This window comes from Magallana gigas, chromosome 3 (assembly GCF_963853765.1).
Source record: "Magallana gigas chromosome 3, xbMagGiga1.1, whole genome shotgun sequence".
Lineage (NCBI taxonomy): Eukaryota > Metazoa > Mollusca > Bivalvia > Ostreida > Ostreidae > Magallana > Magallana gigas.
Genome location: NC_088855.1, coordinates 32,451,443 through 32,463,731, shown reverse-complemented (window position 1 = coordinate 32,463,731; position 12,289 = coordinate 32,451,443). Strand labels below are relative to the sequence as shown.

The window sequence follows — 12,289 nt, the reverse complement described above, 5'->3', positions numbered from 1 at the left end:
GGGGTTTGGGTGTATTCGTGTTGGTGAGAAGAGTAACTTAAAAATGCCCCTATATATGTAATATCACCGCCAAAAATATCAATTGCAAACAAAAAAGGATCAAAGACAAAAAGTCAAACCTGTAACAAAAGTAATATTTGTACGTACAATTCAAATTAAGTTATAAATCTATTGACATGACTTTATTGTAAATGATAGGATAACAGCATTTTGTATGAATGGAATTTCATTAAGAAAATATAGTGAATAAGATGGACAAATTTATATGGGTTTGGACGTAAAAATCCAGTTTCAAATCTAATTTAAATATGAAAATGCTTTCAATTAAATCCAAGTCACAATAAATGAATGGATCTTTTCTATTTTTATTCATTGTTCCTTTAACGAGCGTAAATTCGAATGTTTGTTATAAATTTATTGGTTTCATTTTTTACTTTGTCTCCCTAACGTTTTCGCCATTAAAAATACGATGTACCTATAGGAGAAAAGCACTAAATGAAACAAGGCAAAATACTTTCTTTACTGACATGGCCCTTCTTCTTGCTTTTAGAATTTGACATAAATTAACAAATGTTTACGGAATTTATATTGAGAAACTGGTACATCTTTTCCAGAAACTTTGTTAGTTCTGTGTCGCCTTGCAATGCGAAATCCTCTTAGACTTTCTGTTTTATTTTCAGCCGTTTTTCTTCAAACTGATAAGATGAGAGTTTCTAAAGATAAATATTGGACTTTATTCATTCCATATTGTATGAGTTTAAACTACGATGAAAGTTGAAGTGGCATACACTGCCTTAAATATGCGATATATGTCTAAATAGGGGACGGAAAAAGTTGTCTCATATGTGTAAATGAAATTTCCCTGCACCGTATATTTGTTTCAATATTTCAAAATATGTCCATTTATAAATATGTTTATATAAACTTTGAGTAATAAAATAATATAATTGACTGTTCATAGTATCCCTTTTCTTAATTTTAACTGGTATGTTGATCGAATTCAAAATCGACGCCTTTTGATGATTCGTATCAGTGCTATATTTGGAAGCACAGGGGCTCGATCGTTTGATAGTAAAGTTCTTAATTATTTGATCATTTTCCAACCTAGATCCCGCTAGAAATTGTTGGAGAAATCGGAAAACTTGTTTAAACATATATAGCTCGAACCGAGGACCCCCTATAAATCCACGATGGCGAGTTTCGTTCCTTTACTGTTTTTAATGTACATTGAATACACTTTTTTAAAAACATGATTGAAATCGGGGGGGGGGGGGGGGGGGTTAGTGAATAATTTTGTGCAATGCACAGAAATACATCTAAGATTACCAATTTTAACAAATAATTAGGAACTTCACAATCCAACAACCGAGCCCCTGGGGTCGGAAGAAGGAGAGGAAAGCAAAATAATTTTACCGATTAGTTTTAAGCAAAAATTCTACCTCATCTGACAGTTTGAAATAAAACAAAGATGGCGCCGATCTGAACATTGTGTATTATTGCAGAACTTATAAGGTATTTATTTTTATTATGTGAAAAATTTATAACGTCTGGTGCCAGTGTTCCCATGTTTGTAATAACTAAAAGAAAGACAACTCTGAAAAGATTGGCAAAACACGATATTTCATATTCTTTGCAAAGAATGAATGTTCAAAATCATCGTGTGATAGATGGTAACTCTATTTTACTGTAAAAATTATTAAGTTTTCTGTCCACAATTAAATAATTAAACAACGCGGGTTATGTAAATATTCTGCAATGTCGCTACCTTCACATACCGGATGAATCACCAAAGAAAGCATTTTATTGTTTAAATAAACCAAGAGTTTTAATCGGACTAAAACAATGATTTATCTCGGTACTTTTCTCTTATGGTAACATTCATTTTATTTTGTCGCCGAACTGAGAAACAAAAATATCTTACACGTTAAACTATTTCAATAATTTGATACCACCAGAATAAAGTCATACCGTTAGATATTTTTTTTTTATTACTTACTGATTAAACGCGAGAAATTAATATCCAGAGATGCATACGTTGCAATTTTTAAAACCTCTCTTTTAAATTTCGGACAAATGTAAACTTAACAGGAACTATGCTGAAAATATGAAGATTTTTTTTTTACAAAAATTCCACACAAAATCTCCTATACCAATGTAAAATGATTATACAAGTGTCATTTAACTAATTTTTATTCTAAAGTTTAAAATTCGTTATATTTTTTAATTTTCGATTAAAAATTGCAACTTATATACAAAACGTCTTTAGAGTTATCTTTCTTGCCCCTTCAACTCAACAACGATGTAAACAAGTAAACAATTCCTGACGGATTACGAAGGCATTGACGGTATCGGCTATTTAAAGAATTGACGTGGACAAAAGAATTTTTTGACCAAATGTCTGACAGACATTATCAAAGTTTCTCGAAATGTATGAAGAGGTAAAAGACTACCTGACAACCAAACGCCAGGAAATCCAGGATTCTCGTAAGAAGCTGGCGGGAGCCCAGCCCTCGCCCTGGGCGTTCATACCGGCGGAGCCCAGGGAGAACTTCAACGAGGTGTACCCAAGGATTCTCTTGGGTAATTAGTAAGTACAAATGGTATCATATTCATAACACAGGTACATGGTCAGTCGCTAATAAGCCAAATATCGAAAAATTCTACCTATTCTACTCTAATCTGAATCACCATTTAATAGTTTAATTTTTTAGGGAAGGGGTGAAATTATTCTATGATTTTGTGATTTTTCATGTTCTACTCTTATGCACTCTACTTTTCTACGTACATGTTAAGAATAAAAAAAAATGGCAATAGAACGTTTACATTTTCATTCCATATTGTATGAAACGTATATAATAATATTTTGTCAAAGGTACCAAAAATTAAAATGTGCCCCCTTGATAAAAAGAATGAAATACACCCGGAAAATATATCAAAAATATCTCTTACACCTAAAGTCTTGAAAATTTATCCAATGCCACCTGAATTGTAAAGTAAAGTCATTGTCTAACATAAATAAATGTATTTGTCTGTGTTTTGTCTTTTATCTTGTTTTTAATACGATATTTTCTCCTTTGTGTTCAGTTTTATAGCCAAAAATAAAGAGGAGTTAAAACGGAAGAACGTCACCCATGTTGTCAACTGTGCCCAGGGAACAAAGTCTAATCAGATCAATACGGACGAGGGGTATTTCTCGGACACAGACATCAAGTTCCTGGGGCTGGAGGCTCTGGACGTAGAACGGTTCCCCATGAACAAATTCTTCCAGCCCGCGGCGAACTTCATCGAGGAGGCTCTTGCTAACAAAGGTAAAGACACAAATATTATAAGAGTACACTGAGTACACTGTCCATTTTAAAAAATGTTGATACTTTCATATCAATTTGACTTTAAAAATTTTGATTTTAAAGAATCAACATTTCTGTAAAGGACAATACTTTAGCCACAACTCCCAGTGGAATACATTGAATGAGAATCCGGTCTATTTTTTTTTATTATTTTTCCCGTTTAGCTTCTGTTCTTTGCCACTGCTATAGATGCTCTCTCTCTCTCTCTCTCTCTCTCTCTCTCTCTCTCTCTCTCTCTCTCTCTCTCTCTGACGTTTGAAAATCAAGTTTAAAGTATACAGTCAAACTCTTATTAGAATTATTAATTATTAGAAGAAGTATGAATATGAAATGTCTGGAAACTGAAGGTAAGCGACTGTTTTTGTATGTCATGCATGTTAAGTATGATTAAAATTATTAATTATTAATATTATTATATAATATTATTAAACATTAATATTATTATTGATTATTTAATTCTTTAATTAAACGAAAAATTTTATTGTCCACACAGGGGTGGTTTACGTGCACTGTATGAGCGGAATGAGTCGTTCCGGCGCCATTGTCCTGTCCTATCTGATGATAAAACGAGGGATGTCCGTTATGGACGCCGTAAAACTAGTCCGTGACAAGAGGGAAATCTTCCCCAACGACGGCTTCCTAAAACAACTCTGTGAACTGGACCAACAGTTACAGCAACAAAGATGAACAAATAGTGTACTGTGGAATCTTTACAAATCGATGGAGGCCAATTTTCGTAGATAACAGTTTTTACAGGTTCGTTGGGACGAGATTTCGTGGATTTATTCTTATTTATAAACAATAATGCCATAAATTGTCGATGTTGTAACTTCATGGATGAGAGGTTACCACGAAACCACGAAAAGATAGCATCCGCGAATATTAGTGATTCCAAACTACTGTACATGCACACAAAGCTTCAGATGGAATTTATCCTCCTCGAGATGACAGCTACACGTATTTCCCCAATCACTACACGGAACGGTACACCAAACATTGAACAAGTGTCACCAACATAGAACCGCTTGGTTACCTCTACCTGGGTTGGTCAGTCTGAAGATTTCAAATATCAATTGCTGGACATAGATGTACATTGTTGTATTTTTCATTAAATGAATAAAAAGAATGTCTGTGTGCGTGTATATTTGGTTATTTCAAAGATCTGAAACTGTCTTCCCGAAATGAAAAAGTACTTTCCTAAAACAATAAAAATCACTTTTTCCTTGTAATTTTGTGTTTGTCTTTGTATTCTGTACTATACTGGGCCACTCGTCGCCAATAATCAATTTTTATACTATTTATTTTTGCACAAAAAAACTTACAGGTAGAGAAGAAAGGTACGTAGCGAGAATCGGTTTTAGGCCTAAACAGTCTGAGCTATAATTTTAATTGATACATTTACTACATTTATTTTGCGTAGTCCGCTAACATCTTTGTAAGTTTACCAATATCAGCGACTGTATGGGTTTATATTTGCTTTTTTTCTAATTTAATGAATACGATTTCATTGGTTTGTATTGATCAAGTAAGAAATATATGAATGCATCTTAAAAGTGGCACTTTCTCTTCAAAAGGCTTATTCTATACGTGTACCTCTAAGGAGTGAAATCTTATACATTGTATATGAAAACATGTTTGCTTGTTGATGGCCGTATTAAGCCATTTGTTAACGCCCTTTTGCTATCGGACTCTACTTGCTTAACATTAAAAAGAAAATGAAAGTATTTGTTTCATGATTAAAGTCACATTGGTGTTGTCAGTTTCTGATAACAGACTGGATTAAAAGACATCAAAAACGACAGAGTTGATCATATAGTGGCTATATCGTATTCTCTGTTAACGTACTGAATTTTTAAATAAGGAATAAGGAATCATTCTTTGAATATTATGAGGTGATAATTTTGGTCGGGGCGTGATCAAATCCAATAAAGCCCGAAGGGCTTTTTGATAGATTTGATCACACACCGCCCAAAATTATCACCTCATAATATTCAAAGAATGATTCCTTTTTACTTATATTTATATAATTTTAAGCCATCGTACGATTAAATATTTTTAAATATAAATAAGCAAACCCCGCTGGCGCCTCAATTTGGCGTCATTTGTATTATGGGTTATATAGTACAAAATCGATATGTAGTGTTATCACAGGCAAAGACACTGGAAAATGTAAATATAGTCCAACGACAACTAATTTAAGCAAGAGTTCAGTTATAACTCTGGTCATATAATTGAATTACAGTGCCAGTAAATGCCGTTTGATTTGAATTTGCTTTTACATTAGATCAAATTTTCATAATTTTCAGACACAAATTACATGTACATTTTATAGACTGGTCAAATCTCTCCAAAAGTAAAGAACGATATTAGGGGGAAGCAAGTTTATCTTTTTTATATGATTTTTTTAAAACTAGAAATATCCCACCCTCCTCTCTCTCTCTCTCTCTCTCTAAAAAACGTATTAGTTGATTATGGTCAAAATATTACATAGTTGACAATGATGCAAGATATGTGTAATGCTTGCTGCTCGCCCCAACCATGCCATTGGTAGCACCGTAAAACATATTATGAAGATTAAAATTTTATTGCGGTAGTTTTCACTTTTGGTTTTTCTTCTGATAAACATCAAGCAGAGTAATTCAAAAGGACATTACTAAAAAAAAAATTTTCGAAACATTTTCTTTTATTTTTAAGTACGGTTTGTTTTAAAATTCCACACAAAAAACCTTCACCGTTTTTCAACTTCGAAAATTAAGTTGTAAAAATTAGTTAGAGTTATCTTTCTTGCCCCAACGTTTGTTTACACAACAACGTAAACAATACTCAGCCGGATAACGAAGACCATGACGGTATTGGCTATTTAAAGAATTGACGTGGACAAAAAAGACATTTCTGACCAAATGTCTGACAGACATCGTCAAAGTTTCTCAAAATGTATGAAGAGGTGAAAGACTACCTGAACACCAAACGCCAGGAAGTGGACAAATCTCGTAAGAAGCCGGTGGGAGCCCAGCCCTCGCCCTGGGCGTTCGTACCGGGGGAGCCCAAGGAGAACTTTAACGAAGTGTACCCAGGGATTCTCCTGGGTAACCAGTAAGTACTCATGATTTCATGATATACGAGACAAGTTCAACATAGCATATATTGTCGAGTTTTGTGCATGATTTTAAATATGAGGGGCCGTTTAAGCAATAAAGTGATATCACCTATTTGTGTTGATGATTTCACCTTTTCGAATAAATGATATTACTTATTCGAATAGGTGATATCACTAAATAACAAAGTATACGAAATGAAACACTATAAATGTGCCTCATATTTAAGGGTTTGAATTTTCAGACAGTAACGTAAAATAATTCTACTCTCGTCTGAGATTGAAGTTGGCTTGAAAGAAGATGGGTGGATAAGGCGTGTAAAATGCCCATACGCGATCGGACAGGCTACTGAAAAATTAAAGTATCAATAAATCTGATGGGTTTTTTTTAAATCATTTAAAACAATATATATTTAACGAATCATTGACTTTTAACCTATGGGTATGTTCAATACTTGGAATGTGTTGACTCAAACAGGCGTATACGTATCAAAACCTGCAAATACTGTCATTTTTTAGAACTTCAAGGCATTTTCTTTTATAGAGTGGATCTGTGCTCCATATTTTTCTCATAGTCTAATTAAGGTCTATTGGAAAACAAACCGATTTCAATCAGCAAAAACGTGGAGAGATGACCCACTATACATTAAAAATATAATTTTGTATCCCAACAACTGAACGTTTTGAAAAAATAATACAAGTCCGGTAGTTCGTGACCTTAGTCACACGTAATATTTAAAAAGCCCACTTTGTTGTGTCTGAAATGGCTTAGTTAGTGGTTAGAGTACCTGGCAAGCTAACCTTATATATCTAGCGTTTTTATGTTACGGGTTCGATACCACCAAAATTTCCGACAATATTTTTTTTCTTATTTATTGTTAAATATATCAAAAACTGACTATAGTTAGAAATTTTGCTTTTGCAAAGTTGTATTATAATATATTTGAATAGATTTAATTGGGGAAAAATAAATTTAAAATTGTATTTCACTACTAAACCGAATGGGCATTTGCGCTATCTTATCCCCCCATCTTCTTTGACATTCGCCTACATCAGTTGAAATAATAAGCCAATCCATCTCTTGGTCATTTTAAAAGTTCACCCTCTTTAAGTAATATATTGTCAGCTATAATTAATCTGTTCTAGCACAGACACGTACCTGACGTTATATATTTTTCTCGCAATAAATAAATATACCCCTACATAATAAATTTATGTGGGGTGTATAATTTTTATTACGAGAAAAATATACGTCAGATGCCTGTGTGTTTTAGCTTTAACTGCTGTATATGCATGGGACACATTGTGAGCGTACATACCTGTACAAGGTATGGTCACTACATTCTCCTAATAAGTAGCATGTAGTAATTAATTTAGTTCATTGATGGTTTTTTTTTAACCGATCAATATTATATGAATAGTGCCTGTTTGGGAGGGTAACAGTTGAAATTGACACCCCGAGAAAACCATTGTCAACCGACGCGAAGCGGAGGTTGACAATGGTTTTCGAGGGGTGTCAATTTCAACTGTTATCCTCCCAAACAGGCACTATTTATTTTGTTATACTGAATGTCTTTTTTAAAAATTTTAAGAAAATTTTACTGCTTTTATATAGGAATAACGTGAATTCTACAGCGAACCGTACGCGCATAATTTTCGCGCATGTAACATTTTTTAATGTCACCCGTTGCCAAGTGCGTTGCTAACGCTGAGGGTAATAGTAAATATTATTAACTGCGTCTTAACCAATCAGATTTCAGTATTTAACATGAAAGTATAACAATTACACATATTTTCTCTTTTGTGTTAAGTTTTATAGCTAAAAATAAAGAGGAGTTAAAACGGAAGAATGTCACCCATGTTGTCAACTGTGCCCAGGGAACAAAGTTTAACCAGATCAATACGGACGAGGGGTATTTCTCGGACACAGACATCAAGTTCCTGGGGCTGCAGGCTCTGGACATCGCCAGGTTCCCCATGAACAAATTCTTCCAGCCCGCGGCGGACTTCATCGAGGAGGCTCTTGCTAACAAAGGTAAAGACACACCACGTATATGAGCATACTGTCCTTTACAAATGATTCTTTAAAATCAACCTTTTTAATAGAGCTCTCTCTCTCTCTCTCTCTCTCTCTCTCTCTCTCTCTCTCTCTCTCTCTCTCTCTCTCTCTCTCTCTCTCTCTCTCTCTCTCTCTCTCTCTCTCTCTCTCAGTGTGCGGACGAAGCATCTGTGACGTTTAAAATACTGTTTTAAGTATATTAGCCGAACTTAATTTAGCAACTATAAAATGGACGGAAACTGAAGATGAGCATCTGTTTTTGTTTGTCATGCATACAAGGTATTGATTTCAAAGCTTATTAATTGGTTCATTCATTAATCAAACGCCATGTTTTATTGTCCACACAGGGGTGGTGTACGTGCACTGTATGAGCGGAATGAGTCGTTCCGGTGCCATTGTCCTGTCCTATCTGATGATTAAACGAGGGATGTCCGTGATGGACGCAGTAAAACTAGTCCGCGACAAGAGGGAAATCTTCCCCAACGACGGCTTCCTGAAACAACTCTGTGAACTGGACCAACAGTTACAGCAACAAAGATGAACAAACGCAGAACTACAAATGGTCATTTTCCGGCTGAGGTTGTCGGCCATTATTTTTTTAGTACGGAGTCTGCAGTTTGGTACTTCTGGCTAATTCCACAAACGTTACCAACATAGAACCGCCTGGTTACATGTATCAAGATTGACCAGTCTTAAGATTTCAAATACATGTACCAATACTTGGAGGTCTATCATTGGTGTATTTTCATTTGGTGTCATACGAAAATGTCTGTATACGTGTATATTTGTTTCCATGATCTGAAGCTGTTTACCGCAAAGAAAACCCTCTTAAAACAGAAACCAATTTTTTCTTGTTATTTCCACTCGTATTCTCGATTTTATTGCCCAAGGACCTCTCATTGCCAAGTACCACATTTTTTATTATTGCACATAAAACTAAACGGTAGCGAGAATACCGGTAGTTATTTACTAAATATAACACTTTCTCTTCGAAGATCTTTTAAAAACAAGTACATGTACTTCCAAGAAGTGAAATCTAAAATACGATACGATGATTGCTTGTTCATGGCCGTATAAAGCCATTTGCTATCAGACTCCACCTGCTTAACATAATTTAAGTAAATAAAAGTTAGTACATGTATTTGGTTTCCTAATTAAAGTCACATTGGTCTTGTCAGTTTCTGATAACAGACTGAGTTAAAGGACATTGAAAACAACAGGTCTTTATCATACATCTGACAGTGGCTAATCGAATTTTTTTTTTTTTTTACTTTTAACGTAACTTTTAAATTAACACCGAAACTAATATCGGTAAAAATTCAGTCAGATATATATCTCATCATAGATGGGTATTCAATCACTACACCGGTAGATGCCATTGTATTCGATTTTCCGTGTTCTTTTGAAAAAAAAAACCCAACGAGAAAGTCAATAAAAATCAAAGAAAATGTAAAGAACGCTTTTAAAAATTGAGACGAAGAAAATTTGTGTAGAAGCCAAATTAATTTTTTTTATATATTTTACAGGTATTCCCTGTTGTACACGTGTGGTATGAAATAAACATAATTGTCACTGTACAGGCATCGATATTGATTGGTATTGGAATACAGCTATGTTTTTCTATTATTCATAAGAACCATATTGTATGGTGTCTGCAAAATTATCCAGAAGGTTTGGCTTATTTCCAAAGAATACCAAACCTGGTTCGGTTTTTAAAATTACGTTTTCAATCTTTCTATCTTGTACTTGTTTTACCAATCATGTGTTAGGCCTACGTGAAGAGCAAAGTAAACAACAATTTAAAAACAAAAAGTGAAATCTATTTCATTTATCATCATTAACATTATTCAACTCGTATAAAAAAAAGTGTACACCATTTTCGTCAACATTCTTTTTTTATGCTGTTTTCAGAGAAATACTTTAAACAAGGGGGTCTGTGTTTTGTTTAAGCGATCATCAAAATTCCTTGTTGATCTAGAAGGGTGCATTGCACGCAAACCCCTACTTAAATGAAAATAAAAGTCCCAAGAGCGATAAAAATCAATAAAGACCACAATCTCATCACTTAAACGAAACCTGTTGATTTGACAAAATTTTATACAAAGCAATGCGGTATATAGCATGCCTATAATTTGGTGTTTTGGGCGTGATTTATATTGATTCTCGAATACACCTGTATCTTACGCAATAAAATCATAAATTTTGCAGTGATCTATCTCCAGAAAGATTTCGAATACAACGAATGATAGCAGTTTACCTGTCTGGATTTTTTTCTGCTGATTTCACATAAGATTTTCTGTGTAAACGTTGAAACCTTTACCTGACGCGACCGCTCAACAACGCAATTTTATAAACACTCATACTAAAAAACATATTTCAGTAATGTGAAAAAATGGCAATTATATGCATATGAACTGCAATACTGTGAAGGTATTTTTTAATTGTAAAAATACGGATAACAGATACAGGGTATCAAGATAATTTCATACAGTCTTAAGAGTATAAGAGTATATGTAGCAAAGGAAACACATTGTATATATTTGTTATTGGGAATTAAACTAAAAATAGCATGATCCGTCTCTAAAATAAATTAGACTATACATGTTTTGAACTATCTATCATAAGCTGGTAAAAATAAGGAAACAGCTGGTCTAAAACTGATTGTTATATTTGTTCATGAAATAAGGTGGATATAATGCGGAAAAAATGAATATATATACTAACATCAATTAAACAAACACATTTAGAAGTGGAGAGTAAAACTTAAGTCATTTATTCTACATTTTATAGACAGAGTTCATTTATTGTGCACCTAATCTGTCTAATGTTAACTATGCGATAAGAACCGGTTTATGAAAAGCAAGCTCTGTAATAACATTCCATAGTGACTTAATAGATCAGAATTCCATTTCAAACTCAATTAATCTTGTAAGCGCCTACGCGTTTTTATTTTTGATTTCGTGTAAAAGGAATTCTAAACATTCTACTGTACATCGATTGCCTATTGCTATTATTTGGTTCAAAGACATAAATCAATGAGTACATGTGTATGCAAATATATAGAAAACACCTATGGAAATTGACACTAGTACAGCTTTATCATAAATCAGTATATCCATTGACTAGAATTTCTTTTTCTATTTCCTTGAAGTCCTCGTTTTGAGATCGTCGTTTTTCAAACTGCGGGATGAACACTGATGTTGCAGCAGGCCCCGAATCTTTAAGTGTGTCCGTCTGTCTATCCCAACCCTCCCCCTCCTCACCGGAGGATTCTAAATCTGACCCATACCCACTGTCCTTCATTATTTTACTACTGGTATAAGTCCGTGCTTTGAATTCCAGGGTAGTTTTAAACCACTTTCTACACTCCTCGATGTGGTAGTCCAACAAAGTGACAAAAGTCCGTTCGGGACGCTTCGGATAAATCACCATACTTTCGGAAAATATTTTGGGTTTTATCTTCGGTTCGTAGAAAGCTCTGCTGACGTAACGTTTCTTGGTGCAGTCTTTGTAGCAGACGATCGTGTCTTTGTGACGGACGGCCCGCAGAACTGGTTTGAAGTCCACTTCCTCGTGGAATCTTTTCATGGCCGTGAAAAATAGAACACTAATATCCGAGTCCTCTCTGTAGTTGGGGACAGGGACATGTGTCACCGTCTCACTGACTGACTCTGGTATCATAGTGAAGCTGTCCGATTTTTTATACTCCTGGCTACAAAAATTTCATACGTCCCAATTAGGGCTTTTTTTCGTTAACGATGTACTCCCTAGATTTGCCTTTTATCTTAT

At 34.3% G+C, this 12,289-nt stretch overlaps 2 protein-coding genes across 2 annotated transcripts; both read left to right on the top strand.

The window, feature by feature from the left end:
• Positions 1-2,306: 2,306 nt before the first annotated feature.
• LOC105343713 (dual specificity protein phosphatase 3) lies at positions 2,307-4,473 on the top strand. Its single transcript, XM_034480182.2, has 3 exons — positions 2,307-2,587; positions 3,085-3,308; positions 3,841-4,473. The coding sequence occupies exons 1-3, from the start codon at positions 2,427-2,429 to the stop codon at positions 4,032-4,034; spliced, it is 579 nt and encodes a 192-aa protein (XP_034336073.2). The 5' UTR covers positions 2,307-2,426; the 3' UTR covers positions 4,035-4,473.
• Positions 4,474-6,141: 1,668 nt separating this feature from the next.
• On the top strand, positions 6,142-11,931 carry LOC105343714 (dual specificity protein phosphatase 3). The gene is made up of 3 exons (XM_011451182.3): positions 6,142-6,440; positions 8,253-8,476; positions 8,848-11,931. Exons 1-3 carry the CDS (start codon positions 6,280-6,282, stop codon positions 9,039-9,041), a joined length of 579 nt encoding a protein of 192 aa, XP_011449484.2. The 5' UTR covers positions 6,142-6,279; the 3' UTR covers positions 9,042-11,931.
• The last annotated feature ends 358 nt before the right edge of the window (positions 11,932-12,289 follow it).

Excerpts from the sequence above, each read along its gene's own strand:
- LOC105343714 (XM_011451182.3), top strand. The coding sequence starts at position 6,280 with ATGTATGAAGAGGTGAAAGACTACCTGAACACCAAACGCCAGGAAGTG. Across the intron at positions 6,441-8,252 it reads GGGATTCTCCTGGGTAACCA|TTTTATAGCTAAAAATAAAG; the intron begins GTAAGTACTCAT and ends TTTTGTGTTAAG. Across the intron at positions 8,477-8,847 it reads GGAGGCTCTTGCTAACAAAG|GGGTGGTGTACGTGCACTGT; the intron begins GTAAAGACACAC and ends TTGTCCACACAG.
- LOC105343713 (XM_034480182.2), top strand. The coding sequence starts at position 2,427 with ATGTATGAAGAGGTAAAAGACTACCTGACAACCAAACGCCAGGAAATC. Across the intron at positions 2,588-3,084 it reads AGGATTCTCTTGGGTAATTA|TTTTATAGCCAAAAATAAAG; the intron begins GTAAGTACAAAT and ends CTTTGTGTTCAG. Across the intron at positions 3,309-3,840 it reads GGAGGCTCTTGCTAACAAAG|GGGTGGTTTACGTGCACTGT; the intron begins GTAAAGACACAA and ends TTGTCCACACAG.